Raw genomic sequence first — 22,277 nt, 5'->3', positions numbered from 1 at the left:
GGTTCGGGCGCGGGGCTCCTAGAAGCAATTGCGGTCGCTACCGCCGCCGCCTCGCAAACCCGCCCGAGTTGGGTCGGAGCCTTGTCCCTGTCGAGCGGGCCGCTGAGAGCGGGAGGCCGGGCCACGGCGGCGCCTCGCAGCCTGCCTGTGCCCGCCTCTGGGCCTCCGGCCGCTGAGCCGCCGCGGCCGCGATGGGGGCCGCCTCGGGCCGCGCCCCCGCTGGGGCCCGCCCGCCGCACCACGGCTGAGCACCTGGTCTGCGCCGCGCCGCGCCGCCGCAGCCGCCGCGCGCCGGTGAGTAGTGCGGAGCCCGGTGGCGCGCTCCCGTGGCGCGGAGGGCCTGCTGCCCGCTGCTGCCGTTGTAGGCCGCGTTAGGCCGGCGGGCGGGGACCCGGAAGAGGGGCTCTCCGGGAGGCGTGCAGGGAGCACGGGCTGCAGGCCAGGGAAGTGTGGGGAGCAAGGAGTGTGCGCAGAGGTCTTCGGAAGTGTAGGTTGTGCGGGTCCGAGTGTGTGTGGAGGTAGTAGTGTGCAGGAGCGCGGGGTGTGCGAGGCAAGGGAGTGTGCGGAGAGGCCTGCAGGAGTGCAGGCTGGATAGCTCTGGGGGATGTGCGTGTGGTGGGATAATGTGTGGCTCCGAAGGTGTGCTCGGAAGACTTGACTGGCGCTGTAGGAAGTTGTGTACTTTGGGAAGCAGTGAGGACTGATGTGCAAGGGAACGGGTGTTAACGGGGTAGGGAAGGGCAAGGGTCTGAGCATTGGGGTGTGTAAATAGGGAAGAGAAAAAAGACCCAGGATTTTGAGAAGGGGCAGGGTATGCACCTAGATTATGTACCTAGAAATGTTTGTTGCGGTGTAAGGTGTTTGCTCTTCGGCCTGGGACGTTTAGGTATGAGTGGAGTGTATGGTAGCTGGTAGGGCCAGGCAGTGTGTGCAATAGTTCTTCCTTTTTTTTAAATAGTTCTTCCTTTTCACAAACCCCTCTCCCCGAAAATTGTAGTAATGAGACAGTCTGCAACCCAAGGAGGGCACTCACTGTCTGAGTCCAGGCTGTGTGGTCTGGCTGTTGGAGTATCCAGTTGCCCTGGCGTCCATGCCCTTCAAGTTGATGCCTTGCTTCCAAAATACAGTTCTTTCTCTGGGGGTTAGGTCTTAGAGTCTGTCCTCTCCAAACAATTTGAATTCAGCCAACCCTGAAACCAGATCTGCACACTTTGAGTTTAGCAAACATACATCAATGCCCTGGGGATTTTTCTCAGCCTATTTGCAAGGTAACTTGTAAAGGGTTCTCATTTGTGTGTGTGTGTGTGTGTGTGTGTGTGTGTGTGTGTGTCTACGTGTACACCCCTCCTTTTTGCTTACATGCGTGTTGCTGGACTCACAGGCTGTTTCAGAGAACATATGCAGTGTAACCTTAACTATCCAAGATAGCCAGCATTTGCAGGTTTCAGTTTTAGGAGCTTCTATTCAGGGACAGAGATAGGAAAGGACACAACACAGTTTTTGTTTGATTTTCAGCAGGTGTTGACTTGTCTTAGATTTGTTTTAGAGAAACTAAGTGGACGTTTTTGTGTTACGTTAATCATTGAGAATTTAAGTAATGAGAATGATTTACATGTGATCCTTCAAGAGTTTAATCTGCAGACATTTGTTAGTCATCTGGCTACATCCATGGTCCATGAAGATCAGAACTTTGAAAGTTAGATCTGAGTAAAATAAATACATGTACACACTTATAGGATCAAACTTGCTACCATGGTACCTAGGGGGTGTGTGGTTTAACAGTGCCTAAGGGTATTTTAAATGAAGTATCACACTTGAAGTTTTCCCAGGCTATGTGCCAGATTTGGTACTTGTGGGCTTTAGACTCTCACCTAAATTAACATAGCTGCTTTATGTGTAGGGTGCATGTGTGTGTACCCTAAATACTATGTGTGCTTCCCTATGGGAAGCATAGAGGTTTTGGAAAACATTTCAGCATCAGTAATTGTGGGGGTGTTCACGTGTTTTCAGGGACACTGAAGGTCTTTTGTCAGTTGACAGCCAAAAATAGATGTGATTTGTGAGACATGCTCTGGCCTCTGAAATGTAGTTTGAAATGATCAGGATAGATTTGGTTCATACCTGACATAAAATGTGAGTTTTGAATGACAGCTGCATTTCTTTAATCAAGGGCTATATTTTGCATTTACTGCTGTTTTTGGAGAGTTCAGCATCTGAAAAAGGTAGTGTCTTGAGTCTGGGGTGAATGGTCTTTTGTATATCAGGGAAGTAAATGTTTCAGATGACCCTTGGTTATAGATCTGTGCTAGGTATGGAGGACCATACTGAGTGATTTATGTGGAACAGGAGCACTCAAGGAGAGCAATAGTATCTAGCCTCTGATTTGAACCCTGTCTGCTTAACTGCTTTTCAGTTTCTAGTGCCTGGGTTTTTTCTCAACTATGAGCTGCTGTGTGCCTATATGAACAAGGTCAGGTTTAGGGATGTAGGCCCTGTTTTCTTGTGGTGGCAGCCTGGACAAAATGATGCCAAGCATCATGAGCTGGTGTGGAGTTGTAGGATACTCATTCTTTCTAACAGGTTCTTAAAAGGTAACTTCAGTTGGAGTAGGGATACCTGTGAGCAGTAGGGGGCCACAGCTCACAGGGTTTTGACCTTAAGAAACAGGATGGCCCTGCTGAGGTTTAGATGACTGCCTACTTAATAAATTATTAGTTAAGCTGAGCATGGTGGGGCATGTCTCTAATCCCAGCACTCACAGGAGGAACCTTGAAAGTTTGAGACTATCCTGGGCTACAAAGTGAGCTGAAGGCCAACTTCAACTGCAGAGCCTGAGACTCTGTCTCAAAAACAACAAAAACAAGTTATTAGTTGAAGAGTTACTATTTAGCATAGTAATTGTGATCTAACCTACATCTATACATGGATCTTTCTTCTAGCCATTAGTAGCTTTTGGCAGGTGAAGGGTGTTCAGTGTAGACTAGGTGTTGGAGGTAGATTTTATGGATGCTGAGACCCAGCAACGTCCAATGGTATTGGCTTTAGGGATTTATCTTGCATACTGTGGCTTGTTCAGTGCTTGCTTTAAGCATTTAGCCCTGATGTATTTGTAAAACCTCTTCTCATTCCTCCTGTTGTTAGAATCACTTGCATCATGGCAGGCTGTATTGCAGTCTCCCCCTTGGCTAGATTGACAGCATAATCAGAGCTCATGGCTGTGTGGGCTCCTATAAGATGTAGCAGGAAGGACCAAAAGACTATGGGATAGAGACAAGGGCAGGGTCTTTTGCACAGCCCATGCAGGCTTACAGCAACAGCAGCAGCAGTATAAAAACCATAGTTGGGTGACCTCTAAGAGGGCAAGTTGTTTTATTTCACTTTATGGAGTTAAATTGTATGAGCTGCCAGGCTGTAATCCCTGTACATGCCTATAATCCCAGCATTGCCTGTAATCCCAGCACTCCCTGTAATCCCAGCATTTGGGAGGATGAGGCAGGAGGATTGCTATGCCTGAGTTACATAGTGAGTTCAAGGCCAGTCTACATTGTGTAGTAAGACCCTGTCTCCAAAAACAAAACAAAATTCTTAAGAGCCATGTGGTTCCTTGGCTAAAAATCATAGATTTGGTTCTCTTTTTTTTCTGTGCCTTCTCTGTCCCGTAAACTCTCCAGTCACTATCAAAAGGGTAGCCATGTAAGAGGCATTAATAGCTGTATATTGTACAGCTTTCTGATTTCTACAGTTATCTACATTGATGACAACAGAATGCCTTTGTATGTGGCCATGTTTGTTCATACTTGGTCCATGGAATTGAAGGTGACCCACAATTAAGTGCTCTTTCAGGTGTGTGTTGAGAGCAGGAGGGACACCTTGCTGTATGCTTGCACATATTGCAAGGCATGTCAGGTATGAAGTGATGCAGTAGGCAGAAGACATTCAGGCTATGGGACAAGGAAGGTGTCTGTTACGTGGCTCTTTTGTATTTCTTTGTTGCCACATCCTGGGATGATAGTCCTCATGTATGAGATACCAGCTCACTGCTTTCCTCTTTCTGGCCTTCTGCCTCCTGGTTACCCAGCTTTTTAGCCAGGTTGAGATAATCTTCAGACTTCTGGTTTCTCCATAGTGTTTTCACAGAAAGAAGGACACTGGAGGGGAAAGGTGCCATCTGTGTTCTTGGCATTCACTTAGTGTTAGAGGCAGTTCTGTAGGTGTAAAAGTTTCCAGAAGTTGCCTTAATGTAGAGCAAGCCTTGTGACCAAAATGTCTCTATTGGAAATTTACAGTGAGTTTCTGCTTTGAGTGTGAGTGGGAGGGCATCACTATGAGCTTTGTCTCTAGTGAACCTCTGGTTATAATTCCGTGGACTACCTTTCCTAATCCTTGTCCTCTTAATGGTTTCAACAGGACAGATTGATTCCCTTTGGAGCCGTAAGTACTGATGTATTAGGGTGCAGCGCTCATTGTTCATTGACGCACAGAGTCCCAAAATGAATATCCAGGAACAGGGTTTCCCCTTGGACCTTGGAGCGAGTTTCACTGAAGATGCTCCCCGACCCCCAGTGCCTGGTGAGGAGGGAGAACTGGTATCCACAGAGCCAAGGCCCATCAGCCACAGTTTCTGTCCTGGGAAAGTTGCTGGCATTAAAGGTGAGACCTCAACAGCCACCCCGAGGCGCTCAGATCTGGATCTGGGGTACGAGCCTGAGGGCAGCGCCTCCCCAACCCCACCTTACTTGAGGTGGGCTGAGTCGCTGCATTCTTTACTGGATGACCAAGATGGAATCAGCCTGTTTAGGACGTTTCTACAGCAGGAGGGCTGTGCCGACCTGCTGGACTTCTGGTTTGCTTGCAGTGGCTTTAGAAAACTTGAACCCTGTGGCTCGAATGAGGAGAAGAGGCTGAAGCTGGCACGAGCCATCTACCGAAAATATATCCTGGATAGCAATGGCATTGTGTCCAGGCAAACCAAGCCAGCTACCAAGAGCTTCATAAAGGACTGTGTTGTAAAGCAGCAGATTGACCCTGCCATGTTTGACCAGGCTCAGACAGAAATCCAGTCCACTATGGAGGAAAACACCTACCCATCCTTCCTCAAGTCTGACATTTATTTGGAGTACACGAGGACAGGGTCTGAGAGCCCGAAGGTCTGCAGTGACCAGAGCTCGGGGTCAGGGACAGGGAAGGGCATATCTGGATACCTACCCACTTTGAACGAAGATGAGGAGTGGAAATGTGACCAAGATGCCGAGGAGGACAATGGCAGAGACTCGGGTGCCCCCAGCAGGCTCACTCAGAAGCTGCTCCTGGAAACAGCCACCACAAGGGCCTCCTCAAGTAGACGGTACAGCGAAGGCAGAGAGTTCAGGTGAGTGGGCACAAGGTGTCTGTTTTCTGTACTCACCTCTGAAACTTGAAGAAGGCGCAAGGGAAAGGTGTGACTGGTTAATGGTTATATTTTCTATTTGTGATACCTTCACATTTGTCATTAGTTTTTTTTATATCTGTAATGTTGAGAATGCTTTTATTGAGAACTGATTTATGTGTAGTTTTGTGAATCATTAGGAACATGGGAATTCTTAGGAGTTATAATTATGTTTAAACTTCACCCTTGAGCATGAATTCTTGTCCTCTTGCATAGGATGGATTTAGTTAGAGATGTTGTTTGAGTTCATAAGGAAGGAGCAGACTTTCAAATGCATCCATATTTCGGGCCTTCTGACTGCCCCACCCCACAGTGGGTATTAAACCCAACACTTTCATGCTGAGCTACATCTCTAGGCTTTTTTTTTTTTTCTTTCACTTTTGAGACAGAATCTTTGTAAATTTTCCAGGCTAGGCTCAAAATTTGGGATCCTCTTGAATAGCTGGAATTAGAGGTATATGCTACCACACCTGATTTAATATTGCTTTATTTTCTGTTTGTTTGGTTGCTTTGTTTGTTTTTGGTACTGGGAATTGAACTCAGGACCTCACATGTGCAGGCAGATGCTATGCCACTGAGCTATATCCTTTGTCCCTGTTTGTTTGTTTTTTGAGACAGTCTTGTTATGTAGTAGGCTGCCTTGAACTCACTATATATAACCCTGAGTAGCCTCAGACTTATATTTCCTCAGTCTCCTGAGGGCTGGGGTTACAGATGTGTACCACTGTGCCTGGCTTGATGATTAGATTTGTGCCTCTGTGTGGATGTGCACATGTGTGCGTGGGTGCATGTATGTGTATTTTTTTAAGACAGGATCTCGGTATGTATTTCAGGCTGTCCTCAGATTCACTGCTTAGCCCAGGGTGGCCTTGAATTCATAGTGATTTTCCTGCCTCACCCTTCTAAATGCTGGGTTATAGAAGTGTCACCATGCTCGATTTACTGGATTTTATAACCATCTTTGAAGGTTCTTTTCTGGAGCCTGAGTTGAGGCTGTAGAGGGCTGCGTTTCTGTGTGGTGAGTTGTTACAGCTATTCAAAACTCCCAGTAGCAGTGCTTGCAGTTCCAGATTGGACCTTTTTCCCTTACCAGGAGTATCAGTGCTGTAGTGGTGTCAGTGCACAGCAGCCCAGGGTGTTCTTACTGTTTTCATTGAATGTTCGTGTTGGCCCACTTGTAGCTTGGGGGAACAGCAATGCTATTGTGCAGTTTCCACAAGTTTGGAACCTGTTTCTTCATTCTTTATAATCCTTATGTGGTTATGAGAGGCTTGTATGATTTACAGGTTAGTATCTGAGTAGATACTTGTTTTTCCCACTCATTTCCATAGATTGATGACGGGGGCGGGTTCAGCCAATGACACTGTGCAAGCCTGGAATCCAACGACCCCTGCTGACTTAAGCAAGAAATTGAAAACCTGTCATCAAGTGTGAGACTGGTGGATGTAGTGAAGACTGAGGGCCAGTTAATTAGTACAGGATTAACACTTTGGAGGATTAGACTCTTTAGTTTAAGTGACGTGATTCAAGGTAGTCTCACCTTTCTGTTCTTTTGTTCATTGTCTTTAACCAGATGCTACATGTTTTAAGATAGAATATTTTATATAAAATTTTCCTGTTCATTAAGGTTGGCATAATTGAGAATTTCTAAAACCTAACCTAAAGGTTTTCTAATTTGATTAGAAACATTTTTAATTTTTTTTTTAAAAGGCGCTAAATTGAGGCTGGGATATAGGAAAATAAATTGTTCTCAGTTCTGTTCCTCTTTTTGGCTTGCTCCATTGTAACAGGCAGCCTTGCTGTGAAATCAGCACAACTTGGACTTCTGTCAGATGGTGTCTGTCAGATGGTGTCTACCTGTGAGGATGGGGTCAGTCTGGCTTGTTATTGTGGAACTGCTGGTGGCAGAGGGCCGCTATTGTTAGAGCCCTGTTTGCCATCCATACTCTCCTGCTTGAGGTGGCCTGTGGTGTGGTGGTGTGTTTTGGTAGTCTCTGATATTGGAGTCATTATTAGCCAAAATTTCACTACATGTTTGTTTTGTTTTGAGACAAGGTCTTGCTATACAGTTTAGGCTGGCCTTGAATTCACTATGTAGCCAAATTGGCCTCAAACTCTTGGTGATCCTTCTGCTTCAGCCTCCCACTGTGTGTCTTTGTCTCTGTCTTTGTCTTTGTGTTGTTTGGCCACACTGGAGATCTAACCATTAACTAGTTTAGCTTTTTTTGTGGGAGGGTCCTGGGGAGCAAACTCATGACCTTGCACTTGCCAGGCAGACTCTTAGGCTGCTGAGCTAAAACCCCAGCCCTGCACTAGCTAACTAGTGCCTTCCCACTAAATGTTGCCCAGCCAAACATGTCTTATTTGGAGACATCTACTTGTCATGCAAGGGCATCAATTAGGAGCACTAGGTTGGAAGCAACAGAAAATACATCCCACCTAGTTTAAGCAGTACTAGGTATGGTGACTCCAGAGGCATGTGCTTTAATTAGTTTTGTTTTTGTTTTGTTTTGGTCTTTTTGAGACAGAGTCTCAGTGCAGTTCAGGCTAGCATTGAGCTCACTTTGCAGCCCAGGCTGGTCTCGAGCTTGTAGTGGTCCTTCTGCCTCAGCTTCCTAAATGCTGGGATTACAGTCATGCATCACCACACCCAGCTATGTGCTTTAATTAGGATGCAGCTCTTTTCCTTCTTGTCACTGATCCTGCCTTCCTGGTGACTGACTTTGTTGGCTTTCTGTGTTGGAAGTGGCTGCTGAAAGCCTGGGCTCTGAGTGTCATTGTTTACAAATGCCTTCCACAGCAGCAAAGGGAGGCCCTGCTTTTGCTCAGAATAGGGGTACACTGATATGGCTGCTGATCCTGTGCATCTCAGTGCACTAAGAGCCTGAGCTTAAACAGCAGTGTCATCCTGGAAAGAAAGTGAAGTGACACACTCAAACCAACAGGGGGAGAGTGGTCCACAAAAAGAGGAATGAGGCTGATAGGGAAAAGGAAAAAGACAGCAGATGATGATTAACCAAGTAGTGAATCTCCCTTACTGGGGAAGCCTTTACTGTAGAAAGCAGGTTAATAAACTACATTAAATTTGTATGGAGGGATGTGTTGCATCTGAGACACTGAGCGACTCAGGCATTGGCCTTCTTGCCGTGTGTCTGCAGTGTGGGGTCACTCCTTTTGCACTTTCGCTGGGTTGGGGGTTCTGTTTTTAAGGGAGCTGCTGTTCTGTCCTCATCATTCTGTACATGCATGTGGTGATTTTCACATATATGACTTGAAAAAATCAAATGAATTTTTTTTTACCTACCTGTCCCAAAACTGAGAAACCAGGTACTCTTGGCCTTTTTCTGCTCACTTGCTATTGCTTTGAACCCCTGTGCCCAAGTGTTATAGCCTGCTTCCTGGTCCCTTCTTCTTTGCATCTTTGTTTTTTGAGAATAAGTTTAGCTTTGAACTCATTTTGTACCCCAGGCTGCCCTTGAATTGGCAGTGATCCTCTTGCCTTGACCTCCAGGTATGCTTCTTTGCATCTTTGTAAAGATACTTCTTGTCTTTATTGATCATTTCCATGAATTTTGACTATAATTTGTATTGGTTTACATCTACTGCTTTTTGTTGTTTTTACATCTACTGCTTTTTGTTGTTTTTCTTTTTTATCGTTACCAGGGATCGAACTCGCGACTGCCTGCTTGTAAAGAGGCGCTTATGCCGCTGAGCTAAATCCCCAGCCCTTACATCTACTGTTTTAACTGGTGAGAATTACCAGGCTTCTAGCTATTGATTGAATGATTTGGCATTTGGATGTAGGGACTGTAACACACCAGTTGACAGGCTTGGGTTTTATTTTCTTTGGCAGGTTGGCTTGACTCACAGGGACCATCAAGCTGGTCTTTCTTTTTCCTGCAAGTCTTTTTGGTCAGGTCTGAAGCCAACCCAGTTGTCTTACCCTGCAGCCAACTGTCTACTGATTTTCTCCTTAACCTTTCAAATGATTTTCCACTTCTATTTGCTGCCCTTACTTTCCTTATTGGCTAATTCCTTGAAGATTGGGTCTACCAGGATTTTTTTTTTTTTTTTTTTTTTTTTTTTTTTTTGTGGCTTTCTGAAGCTAGGCTAATGAGGAGCTCCCAGTTAGGACTTATTGCCACAGTCATTGCCAGAGAATGTGTCCTGGATGTTCTTCACAGCAAGAGTGACACAGTGGTTTGACTGGTTTCCTGACTTGAAGCTGCAGATCACTGAGAAGATACAAGAAACCTTTAAGGATAATGACCAGAGACTGGGGATTTAGCTCAGTGGCATAAGTGCCTGCCTTGTAAGTGCGCAGTCCTGAGTTTGATCCCTAGCACCCCCCCCCCCCAAAAAGATAATGACCAGTCCTTGTGGTCCAGGCCCCTTGGAGTTTACTTGAGAAACTATCAGACCTACTGTTAGTTAATTAGCTATTCTGGTGATGGCTTAAAAGGTCAAGAGAAGAAATTCTTTTTTTTTTTTTTTTTTGATCTTTTTCCTTTTTATCAGTACCGGGAATCGAACTCACGACTGCCTGCTTACAAGGCAAGTGCTTATGCCGCTGAGCTAAATCCCCAGCCCCAAGAGAAGAAATTCTTAAAAAAGTGTCCACAATGTGCACAGTTTATTTGGAAGATTGACTTTGGGTTCTCAGTGAAAGGAGTAAAGTACCTGGCTGCAGAGGAGGCTTCAGGCTGCAATGCCTGAGTGTGAAGACATAGGTCACAGAATAGTGTGGGCAGACTAATTTGATTGGGCAATTTTTTTTTTTTTGATTGGGCAAATTTAAGGCCCATCTGGGTAACTGAGCATGTTCTCTTCATGACTATTTTGAGAAAAGGGAACTTCTTTTTAAAGTCTGGCTTCCTAGACACCCTCTGACTTTCTCCTACTGCTGTCCAAGCAGAAGGGGAGAGCATGGCTCTGCCACTGTCCCCACTAGCTTCTAACTGGTGTCTAAGCTAACAGAGTACGCTCCTTTCCTGAACATATGATTAAGGAACTAAAGATATTAACAGTATGTAGTTCTGGTGTTCTCAAGGTAAGAGTTGATGAGTGTTCTCACTCAGTCTGGTGGCTGGGTGGCATGTTGCCCCTTGTAGAACTCATGCCTCTCCCCAGTAGGTTGTGGATTGAAAGGTTCTGTGATGTGCTAAGAGGTCAGCTATCCTGACACACATTGCTGTGCACCTTTTGTGGTCTCCTTTGGTGTGTGCACTTTCTGTATTTGATCCAGATCCAAAGAGAAATATTTTTTGTCACCAGGAATGGTGGTGCACATCTTTCATCTCAACTCATTAGGAGGCCGAGGCAGCAGTATTGCAAATTCAAGGCTAGCCTGGGCAACTTAGACTGAAACAAAATAAAAAAGTAATAAGGGTTGGGCCTGTATTCAATGGTGGGACACTTACTTAGCATGTTGTGAGGCTTTAGGTTCAGTCCCTAGTATTGCCAAAAAAAAAATTTTTTTTATTTGTCCAAGGAAACTTTTTTTGGTAGTCCTTATCTTGCTATATATTCCAAGCTGGCCTTGAACTCAGTGATTCTCCTGCTTCAGCCTCCTAGGTTCTGGGATTCCAGGCATACATCACCATACCTGGCAGAAAATTTATTTTTGGTACTGTGAGACAGGGTCTAAATATGAAGTTTAGCCTGGCCTTGAACTCGATATGTAACCCAAGGTGGCCTTGAATTCACAACAATCCTCCTGCCTCAGTCTCCTAAGTGCTGGGTTTGCAGGTGTGTTCTACCACACCAGCTTTGATTTTTTTTGGCCAAGGAAAAGTTTTAAAGTCATTTATAAACTTAAGTTTAAATGGTTTTTATGTGTTTGGCAATATTGGGCTTAGTGGTTGAATGACTTATGTGGATGGTATCTCATGGAATTGACTTCCTATTATTGTGTGACTGGGGGGAAATAGCTATACCTGTTTGTGCTTTTCTGAAAAGTGGGGATAATGAAGGAAGGACCTGCCAGATGAGAAATCCCTTGGAGAGGTTCAGCCCCACTGAGCCTGCAGCTATCAAATGATGGTGTGTTTTAAGTCTTTCTGTGTAGATGCTGCTAAATGCTAGTAAAATTTATAACTGGAAAGGCAAATAGTTGCAAAGAAAAGTCAGTGAATGACACATTCAGATTCAATGATCAGACTTCCTTGGAGTAAGATAAATTAACTCACTACCCCAACCTGTACCTCTTCTGAGCTTTCTAATTTCAGAAGTGGCATCACTATCACCAGGTCACCCAGAGCACTTTGATTCCTGCCTTACTTGTCCCATGCCCAGTTTAATGCCAGCCATATTCTCTCCTCTAGATGTTAATACTACTGTTTCCATGATGCTCCTGCCTAGATTGTTGTAGGAGCCTCTTCGTGGTCTTTGTGGTGACAGAAGGATCAGGTGTGTGATGTCTCTTCTTTAGAGCTACAGGGCCTTTCTACATGTCAGGAGTGAGACATGAGGTCCTTGGGATACAGGTGTGCCATGACAGACCCACCATACTGCCTTCATTTGCACTATTATGGTCGAACTCAGAAGCTACGTTTTCTTAGCTTTAGTCATGTGAAGTTCTGTCAAATTTCCACAGAACTCACAAAGTTTGTGCCAGTTTTTTTTTTTTCTTTTCCTTTCTTACAAATTCAGCTATATTGATTACTTGTTTCACAGAGCATCATGGTCTGTCCCTCCTAGAATATGGCGTTTGAGGAGATTTTGGCTCCCACTTTGGTTGAGGAAGGTTTAATAAAAATTGTAATAACAGTACTGACAATGATCCATAATAAAGTGCCACCTGTTTTCCCAGAACGTAGCTCATTGAACCTTAGAGAAAAAGGATTCCCCCTTTCTCAGAAGAGCCAAAATATGTCTGGAGACCCTCTAGGGGCCCTAAAAGGTATCAGTCTTATACCAAGAAAGGGTTAGCTTTTTGACTGGAGAATTCTGCAACAGAGAGGCTCTTTTGCCTGGGTCAGATCCAGTCTTTTTTTTGGTCTTTCTAAGACAGGATCTCACTGTGTAGTTCAGGCTGGCCTTCCCCTTACTTTGTAGCCCAGGCTGGCCTTGAACTCACAACAATCCTCCTGCCTCAGCCTCTCGACTGCTGAGATTACAGGTGTGCACCACCATGCCTGGCTGTCAGATCTAGTCTTGATCTCTGGGAGTCATGGTGCTGGTGCTTGCCACCGTTTGGGTGAGCTTATGAATGGGTGCACATGCAGTAGAGTAGACATTGTTTATGGGGGCTGTTGGTAGACTGCATTGCTCATGAGTCTGCCCTTGGCATCTGCTTCAAAAGGACATGAGTCGGTATGTTTGGCAGAGGGCACCAGGCCAAATCTGCTTCTTTGTGGAATCTACATGGTCTTGCTTGGCATTGAGCTGACCTAGATAGGTCGACTGTCTGGTAACTCAGCCATCCACACGTTTGTGCTGCAGTCAGCATTGCAGAGATTTGAATTTGGTTCTTAGTCACTAGTTTTGTCAATCTTTTTTTTTTTTTTTCCTTTTTTATCGGTACCGGGGATTGAACTCACGACTGTCTGCTTGCAAGGCAGGGCCTTATGCCGCTGAGCTAAATCCCCAGCCCCGTCAATCTTTTCTAAGATCCTGACTTATGTGCTGCAGTTTACATAGTTGTTCTCAGGTGAATAGGATGTGGCTGAGTCATGGTGATGGTGGAAGCCTAACAGTTCTTTCAGATGGTGTCCAGTGTGAGGCTCATGTGCATGGGCAAGGAAATCAGTTTTGCTTGTCCCACTGCATCTCATCATTAAAGAACATGCTCCTTTGTGAGCTGCTCAGCGTCCTCTCAGACTGTTAATTCCAAAAGGTACTTATTGTGGAGAAGTAACTCAAAAAGCCTAGCATACATGAGACTCTGGGTTCAATCTACAGCCCACAAAGAGAAATGAGAAAAATGGTAAGGCAAGACAAAACAAAATAACTGAGGCCTTTGCTTAGGGTACAAGGTTAGAAGAGGGTTAGAAGAGAGTTTGTGGAGATGACTGGATCCAGCCTACCAATGATGTCGTCTAACCTTAATTACTTTATTGCTTCGTTTGGAACCACAGTGGGGTTAGGATGTAGCATAAGAAGGGGAGGTACAGGCAGTTTCTAACAGTTGTGTTCTGTGTCATGTGTTCCTACCATTATCTTGGGGCCATGCTTTTAGATAGCCTGTGCTGATGGCCTCCCATCCCTACCACATGTCCTAATATATTTATAGACTGGTCTTTTTATTACTGGACCAAGTTGGACCACATATTTTCTTTGTGTGTGTCTATGTGTACTAAGGTTTGAACTCCAGCCTTCCTACTGAGCGATGTCCTGAGTCCCACCCTCTTTTCTTTTTTAAATTTTTGAGACAGATTCTCCCTAAGTCAGTAAATTGCCCAGTGTCTAAAAAACCCCCAAAAGGTCTCATTATATAGTTCGTGCTGTCCTTGAATTCACTATGTAGTCCAGATTGGCCTCAAACTTGATCCTCCTGCCTCAGCCTCCTGAAGTACTGGGATTGTAGGTGTGTACCACATAGTTGGCTCACATTTCTTTTCTTGCACGATTTGTGTGTACCTTTTTGTTTTTTGTTTTTGTGTGTGTGTTTTCCTATTGGTGATTGAACCAAGGCCTTCACAAAAAAGGCCAACCCTTTTTTGAGGCCAAGTCTGAATAAGTTGCTAAGTTATCAGTCTGGGCTTGAACTTGCTCACCTTCTGCCTCAGCCTCCCTGAGGGCTTGGATTACAGGCAATTGCTCTGGTGCCCAGCCGGGTTTGTTTTCTTTCTTTCTTTCCTCTTTTTGAGACAGGGTTTCTATAGGCAGTTCAAGATAACCTTGAACTCACTTTGTAGCTCAGGCTACAAATATGTAGCAATCTTCTGCCTTAGCCTCCTACGAGCTGGGGTTACAGGTTTGTGCTACCACACCTACCTGTGTGTTTTTAAGTTAATAACTGCTGCATCTTTTTTCATTTGTCTAGATACTTGGTTTTCTGACATAAATTTTCCTGTGCACGCCATCAGTTCTATAAAGTACTTGTGAGTATATTTTTCTATACTATAAAATCTGGCAGATAAACTGCTTCTTCCTGGGAGACAAATTTCCAAAAGCCTTATACATTCCAATGGTTACTCTTCAGGTGTTCCATGGTACCGGGAGCTGTGGTTGTGGTGGTGGGTGCCATGTTGTGGGGGTACTGTGGCTGATGCCAGAGGAACCTGGCTGGGGTTTAGGTGTTACATCTCTTCCCTAGAGTGTGCTGGACAAGTGTGGCTCATTCTGCTCATGTCCTGTGACTATGACTTCTTCCCTGCCTTGGGATGTTTTTGGATGTATTCTTATTAGCAGTTTTATTTCAAATGCCCCCCCCCCCCCGACAGAATCTCACTGTGTAGCCTAGGCTGGTCCTGTATTCATGGTGAACTTCCTGAGTGCTGGGATTACAGATGTGCATCGGCTTGCCTGGGGTTGGTTTTTTTTTAGATAGGGTTTCACTATATATTTCAGCTGACTTCAAACTCCTGGCAATCTTCCTGTCTCAGCTTCAACCACTGTGACCAGCCTCTAAGGCTTTTTTCCTTCATTATGTAGAGAAAATATGTTATTTAATTCTGGGGTTGTTTTAATGCCTTTTCTTTGATAATACCTTCTTTTTCTTTTGTACCAGGAATTGAACTCTCAACCTTGCTCACACCATACAGGCTGCTGAGATAAATACCACCACCCCCCTTTTTTTTTCTTTTTGAGACAAGGTCTTGCACTGTAATTCAGGCTAACTTGCTGTGTAGCTCAGGCTGGCCTTGAACTCTTGACAGTCCTCCTGTCTCAGCTTCTTGAGTGCTGGAATTGTAGGCGTGTGCCACCATGCTGGACCATTTTCATTGTTTTCTCATTTAAAGCTATGCTTGAGATGTTGGAAGCAGTACTTTAAATTTTAAATCCTTTTCATATTTTTCATTTGTTTTTGTTGAGTTTTCAGATCTATTACATTGTTTTCCTGTCATTATTATTTTTTTTATCAGTATCAGGGATCGAACTCACAGCTGTGTACTTGCAAGGCAGGTGCTTATGCTGTTGAGCTAAATCCCCAGCCCTCCTGTCCTTATTTTTGAACATATAGTCTAAAAATAGTTTTTCATGGGGACTGGGGATTTAGCTCAGCAGCATAAGCGCCTGCCTTGAAAGCAGGCAGTCGTGAGTTCGATCCCCAGTACCGATAAAAAGGAAAAAGACAAAAAAAAAAATAGTTTTTCATTTATAAATGTGTAAATTTCATTTATAGACTAGTATTTTAAAGTCTTCCTGGAGATGTTAATTGTGATTTTATCAATTGATGTTTTGTGCTGTTTTCTACATAGTGGAGTGTTTGTTTCCAGTTTTTATCCTAAGGATTTGTTTTGTTTTCTATCTTCTTGGTGTGAGGTTTTACCAGCGATAGTTCTTGATTGTCCCTTCTTAAGTAAGTGTGGAGATACCATGTGAAGGCTTTGTGTGGAAGGGCCTTTTTCTTTTGTGATTGTAGGGCATTGTACAGGTAGACAAGGACTCTCCCACTGCATCCTTAGCCCTTTTAAAATTTGATTTTGAGGCAGGATCTTCTTAGTTAGCCAGGTGGCTCCAAATTTGGGATCCTTCTGCCTCAACCTCCCTAGTAGCTGGGATTACAGGTAGGCGCTGCCATTCCTGACTGAAAGGGCTCTTTTGGTAGGTTTACTTAGAGCATACAGGCTGCTTTTTCACTTGGGCATCTTGGGTGTCAGTACTATAGTTTGTCTTTTGGGATGATTTTGTCTTTCAGTTTATTTTGAGGTCTCACCATATAGTGCAGGCTAGCCTTGAATGCAGGACGATACTCCTGCCTCAGCCTCTCCATCGCTGGGATTACAGACGTGTACCACCATGCCTGGCTGGGATGATTTTTTTTCCCTTGAAGAAGATGCTTGTGTCTCATCCTGTGCACTTTTTTTGGAACTCTGGGATGCAGTGGGTCAGTATATAGATGTCTGCCTCATTTTTGTTCTTATCCTGATTTCCACCCTGCCTCCCCTCTGCCGACTTTCCCTAAACTAAGAGCTTTTTGTATTCCTTTCTAAGAGAGTTGTCTGTCTCCTGTGCCCCAGAGAGTAGAGTTGTAAGACCTAGAGAGACATGGACAAGGACAGACCCTGGCATCTACCTGCAGTGTTGTCTGGACAGTTCCTGTTTCCAGCAACACAAAATTGAGTGGAAAATGATATATGGAGCTCAGTACTCTTTAAGAAGAGCAATGTGGGGGCTGGGGATTTAGCTCAGCGGCATAAGCGCCTGCCTTGCAAGCAGGCAGTCATGAGTTCGATCCCCAGTACCGATAAAAAGGAAAAAGACAAAAAAAAAAGAGGAGCAATGTGATTCTATACAGTATGTAGCTGAAAGTAGCTGCATCACTGAGGGCTCTTTTTCATGGAAGTTCATTTTAGTATGCCTTCAATGAGTACAAGATTCTGTCTTCAGGAATACACTGTTCTCTGTGGCAGGTTTTCTTGTATGGGATACAACTGGAAGAATTGATATCTTGGGGTGGGTAGCAGCTCTCTTATGTAGTTCATGGTTTTCTAACTGGACCTTGTGAGGATTTCTGTTCAGCTTAGAGAGGAAAGCTTAGTCCCTTTCCTGGCAGTGGATTGTGATATGAGCACAATGTTTTGTTTTGTTTTGTTTGTACCATGGATTGAATTCACGACTTCATGCTTGCCAGGCAGGTACTTACACCACTGAGCTAAATCCCCGGCCTGAGCACAGTTGTTTTGTAGAACTAAAGAAGATAGGGAGAGTGGATGTGGACCCTAGAAAAGCTAAGTTTGCACATATAGGAAAAGATTGCACTGTGTGTCCCTGTGCAACTGCTCATTGAAGAGTTACACATTCATCTGTTCATTGAATGTGTTGTGTACTGAGTCCTCTCAGGCACTAAAGACTAATCCTTGATCAGAGTAGACAGAAGCCTTTGTGATTTTGGAGCCAGTGCAAAAATATGGGGTGGGAAGATAGTGAATGATGTCTCAGACTCCTGAGTACTGTGGAGAAGTACAGATAGGGAAGGTGCAGGGAATGAGAACCAGGGGAGGCTGCAGGTTTACTAAGAGTGATCTTCGAGGATCTCATGATATTTGAGCAAAAAAAAGGTGAGTGAGCAAACCATGGAAGGTAATAATTCCCTGCAGAGGGAAAAGTGGGAAAGCAAGAAAGGTTGCAGGAATGGAGCAGAGGACTTGAGGGGAGTGTAGGGGCTAAACTCTGTCGTTTGCTCTCTCTGAGGGTATCTGAAATCATCAGTTAATTGATGGCAGTTAAAACCATGAGTTCTGATTGTTCCAGGCAACAAATGCAGACAACAAAAGAAATTGCCTGTGGTTCACTGCTGGGTTTGTGAGATGGGAAAGACCAGCAGGGATGCTGAGAAGATGCAGTGGGGTGGCAAGAGGGAGCCTGCAGGTATCATCTTGGGTTAGAAGGTATGGGAAGAAAGTGTCTCAACAAAGATGGAGGCTGGGGATTTAGCTCAGCGGCATAAGCACCTGCCTTGCAAGCAGGCGGTCGGTCGTGAGTTCGATCCCTGGTACCGGTAAAAATGAAAAAGACAAAAACAAAACAAAACAAAAACAAAGATGGAGTGCGTGTTGCCTGCTGCTGACAATTGAAGATGGGGACTGCTGATGAACCCTCAAACTCAGCAGTATGGGGATCATCTGTGCCCCTGACTCATTGGTCCCTATGAGTTTTGGTAGTTGTGGGCTCAGGATGTAGCTCAGTAGTAGATTGCTTGCCTAAAGCCCTGAGTTCAATCCCTGGTTCCATTAAAAAAAAGTTTTGGTGATCGTGGGTGGTACAGGCACATTTGAAATGACCTTCAAATTTAGCTTTAAATAACTCAGTCCTTTGAGTTGAGACTTTGTCTGTTTTATTTTGTATTCCATGGCTTAAGATAGTGCGTTGCAGATCTACTTGTTAAATTATGCTGAGTTGGAACTGACTGTAGCTGTTTGAAAATAGTGTGAGGCTTGCAGGATTTGATGGCCTTGTGCATTCAGTTTATAGTCCCCTCTGGAGCTCATCATTTAAAAAGAAAACATGGTCTTGCTACATCCAGTTCAGGCTTGACTGGAACTCTGTGTAGCCCCATGCTGCCGTCAAACTCATGGTGATCCTCCTACTTCAGCCTCCTGAATGCTGGAATTACAGATGTGTGCCAACACACCCTGCCATCTCAGTAGTGTTTTGTTTTGTTTGATACAGGGTCTTGCTGTGTGGTACAGGCTGGTCTAGAACTTGCTTATATAGCTCAGGCTGACCTCAAATTCACAGCACTTCTCCTGCGTCAGCCTCCTGAGTGCTGGGATTATAGGTGTATACACCATACCCTGTCTCACTGATGTTTTGTTTGGAGTTCTGCATGAGTTGACAGACTTGCCCCATGATTCTTGGAAGTTTCATTCATTTTGGAATGTGAAGTTATGTGTGAAGTTGCTGTGTATAATTGTGTTGAAATGGTTCAGGGATAGCACATCTCTATGGTACAAAAAGATTGTACCATAGAAGCAGTCCAGGCTAGGCATGGTGGTGTACACCTGTAATCCCAGCAGTCAGATGGCTGAGGCAGGGAGGGAGATCAGCTTAAATTTGAGTCCAGTCTGGACTACATACTGAGTTTGAGGTAAGCCTGAAGTATATAGTGTGACTCTGTTGCAAAAAAGAAAAGAAAGAAAAAAAGTTACTAGTTTGAGTAGCATGTAAATGTGTAAGAAATGACGAGAAAGGGTGTGATCCTGGAATGGCCCTCCCCTGCCCATATCCTCTGCAGTGGCTGTCTGAGCGACTGTCAGCAGCGTCCGTCATTCTCATAATTCTCTGCTTCACTAGTGCTTGGGCTTGCTTCCTTAGTCTGTTTTTCCGACATCAGAGCCTTGAATTAGGTGAAGCACTCGTATCAATTTAAGTGTGGCCTACAGCCTGTATGATTCCATCTTCCTTTGAAACAGTGTGCAGGACCCTGGAGCAGGAACAGCATGGTTGCCAACCTGTGTATTGGGGGACTTTGTGCATTGTATCTTGGACTCTTACCCAAGCACTGTGTGCCATTCACAAAGATGTTCAAAAATCTTATAATGCAATGACCAGTGTTATTTCCACTCTGCATGTGAGGAAGTGATGATTTGCGCAAGGGCTGTAGCTAGTCAGTTGTTGTGACAGGAAATTTGGCCAGGGTCAAGGACAAGGTGAGTGGCCCCAAAGGTGCCACCCCCCACACCCAGTGTGCTATACCTGCAGTCTTCAAAGCACATACCTTCCTTATTCCACTGTTTGATTTTGATCATGAAGAATCTTTGATGTGTTGTGCAATTCAGAATGGGTGGGTGTTTAATACCACAGATATCACAGTAATAAATACCTGCAAGGGAGTGAAACTATGTGACCGACTTAGGCACAGGTCACCGGAAGCTCCCACCATTGCTGCTTTGTGACTCGTTTTCTTGGCCTTTTGCATCTTCTTATTCCATGGAGGTATGACCAGAATGCTAATCTGTTTGTTCCAGGTACCATCAGAATGGTTGTGAGCAGCCCCACAGACAGTGGCAGGCAGGCTGTGCAGCCTATGGTGTCACTGGGGCCTGAGTGTCTTCATGGTGAGTGTAGGGTAGGGGGTACTGGTGCCTGTGATACATCTCTGGGTATGGACCAAGTTCCTAACTTTTCAAGGAGGAAATAAAATAGGGATTTTTTTTTTTGTCTTTTTGCTTTTTATTGGTACCGGGGATCAAACTCACGACTGCCTGCTTGCAAGGCAGGCGCTTATGCCGCTGAGCTAAATCCCCAGCCCCTAAAATAGGGATTCTTATAGCTGATATTTTAGCCTGATTGATTGATCTTTGTTTCTTTTTGATAAGCAGGGATGGGGAGTTGAACTCAGGAATCCCAGCTTCCCCTCCTCCCCTTCCCCTTTCATTCCCTTTTCTGACAAGTCTTGCTGAGTTGCTAAACTTCCCAGGCTGGTCTCAAATTTGTGATCCTCCTGCATCACCCTTCCAGAGTGCTGGGATTATAGGAGTGTGCCACAAAGCCTGCTTTATTGACCTTATTTTGATCATGTTTTTGAACATAAGTATTTTGACACTTAGGTGCAGAAAAATGTACTGGTTATGTAAGTAACAGTATTTGTATGTGAATGTCAGTCCAGGGTGCTAAAAAACAGAAGCAAATTTATTTTGTTATTTTGGTGGGCTTGTTTGTTTGTTTGTTTTTTGGTACTGGGGATCGAACTCAGGATCATGCGCCTGCAAGATAGACGCTTATGCCACTGAGCTAAATCTCCAGCCCTATTATTTTGGTTTTTTGAGATAGGACCTTGCCATGTAGTTCAGGCTGACCTTGAACTAAAGCAGTCCAGCTGCAATCCTCTTGATTACTGGAATTGCAGGTGAGCACCACCAATCAGCTTCCACCCAGCAGATCTTATCTGTGGGTGTGTTTTGCATTCAGACAAATGCTAATATGGAATGAGGAAACATTTGCCCTAATCCTTCTGGTACCTTGGTTTTGCCTACTAGTGTAGGAAGGCCTCCACCACTGGAAGAAGGTTGCATTATTTGGTATCTGGTTCCTCCTTTTCTCCTTCCTTGGATGGGATTGGCAGCCCACATATTAAATGTTTGTGACCCAGGCATGTGTCTTTGGCTTTAGATGAGCAGTCTTGCTCATTTGTTAGCCCCTTAAGGGTGATGGAAAAGAGTCGTAATCTGGGAGCCCTTGACCTGGATTTGTATAGTATCTAGATCCATACTCTTGTTGTGGTGAAGTGGGAGTGTGTCGAGGTGTACTGGTCTTTTATTTAAGTCTTTTGGTGTCAGGGTGGACTTTGCTAGCTGTGAAGGACTGTGGACTACACACTGGGTGTAAACTATTACTGTAGGATGTGAGGTGCCCAAATGGCCACCACCTTGGAGGTATGAAGTGCCAGCTATATCCTACACTTAGCCAAAGGGGCAGCTGAGTATGTACAGTACCATGGAGTCAAATCAGTTAGGAGTCAGGTGCAAGAAGCCACAAAAATGTTCTAACTCCTCACATGACCTCATGTATGTAGAATTCTAGAACATATGAGCTAACTGCTAGTGATGGCAGCAAGACAGTGACAGAGCTGGAAGAGATTGGACAGATGGATCCCAGGGACCAAGGTAACATGATGAAGAACATGCCATGTCTTGGTCATGACTATGGTTCCCTGGAAGTGGAAACACATCAGGGCTATTGGTACTGCACTGTAGTCCATAGATGGCCATGAGTCAGCACCATTGTGTCCATGCCATTCTTTGTTCATCAGTTGAGCTCAATAACTGGTTTTAGCAGCATTTTTCTTGACCTCATTCATATGGGGAGCTGGACTGCAGACCTGAAGATATAGTGGTATCCGCTTACCTGAAGGCTGAGATACAGCCCAGCTGTGTCCTTACGCAGGCAGGGTCTCCTCTAAGTCTTAGAGGAGAACTAAGGTCTATGATACCTGCAGTACTGACTTGGGAAGAGGCTGTATTTTGTGTCCTGTGGCACATACTTCTGTCTGCTGGCTATGCTGTCCTGTGGTAAGATACAGATTGACACTGCCATAAAGACAGAGTCAGGAGCTTGCTCGAGATGGCCTTTCCTTCTGTTGGTATAGATTAGTTATTTGTCAGGAGCTGAGTGTAGTGGTGCATGCCTATAATCCTAGCGTTATAGGAAGTCAAGGCAGGAGGATCACAAGTTCAAGCCCAGGCAGCTTAGCAACATAGTGAAATCCTGCCTTCAAATAAAAATTTTAAAAAGGAGAGGGGAT

The 22,277-nt window shown here is 44.7% G+C and overlaps 1 protein-coding gene across 2 annotated transcripts in view; it reads left to right on the top strand.

Annotated features, from left to right (window-relative positions):
• The first annotated feature begins 55 nt into the window (after positions 1 to 55).
• Positions 56 to 22,277, top strand: part of Axin1 (axin 1) — a 51,822-nt gene continuing 29,600 nt past the window's right edge. Inside the window, exons 1-2 of one of the 2 annotated variants that reach the window (XM_003478071.5) lie at positions 56 to 294; positions 4,408 to 5,368. In XM_003478071.5, coding sequence (XP_003478119.2) covers positions 4,491 to 5,368 — 878 coding nt within the window. In that variant the 5' untranslated portion in view covers positions 56 to 294; positions 4,408 to 4,490. The remainder of the gene's footprint in view (positions 295 to 4,407; positions 5,369 to 22,277) is intronic. The other variant, XM_023560781.2, reaches the window with a different exon arrangement.

Source organism: Cavia porcellus, unplaced genomic scaffold (genome assembly GCF_034190915.1).
Source record: "Cavia porcellus strain 051 isolate PalLab524CR breed Dunkin Hartley unplaced genomic scaffold, mCavPor4.1 scaffold_16, whole genome shotgun sequence".
Classification (NCBI taxonomy): Eukaryota; Metazoa; Chordata; class Mammalia; order Rodentia; family Caviidae; genus Cavia; species Cavia porcellus.
The sequence above is the reverse complement of the archived record's forward strand: the minus strand, read 5'-3'. Positions and strand labels throughout refer to the sequence as shown.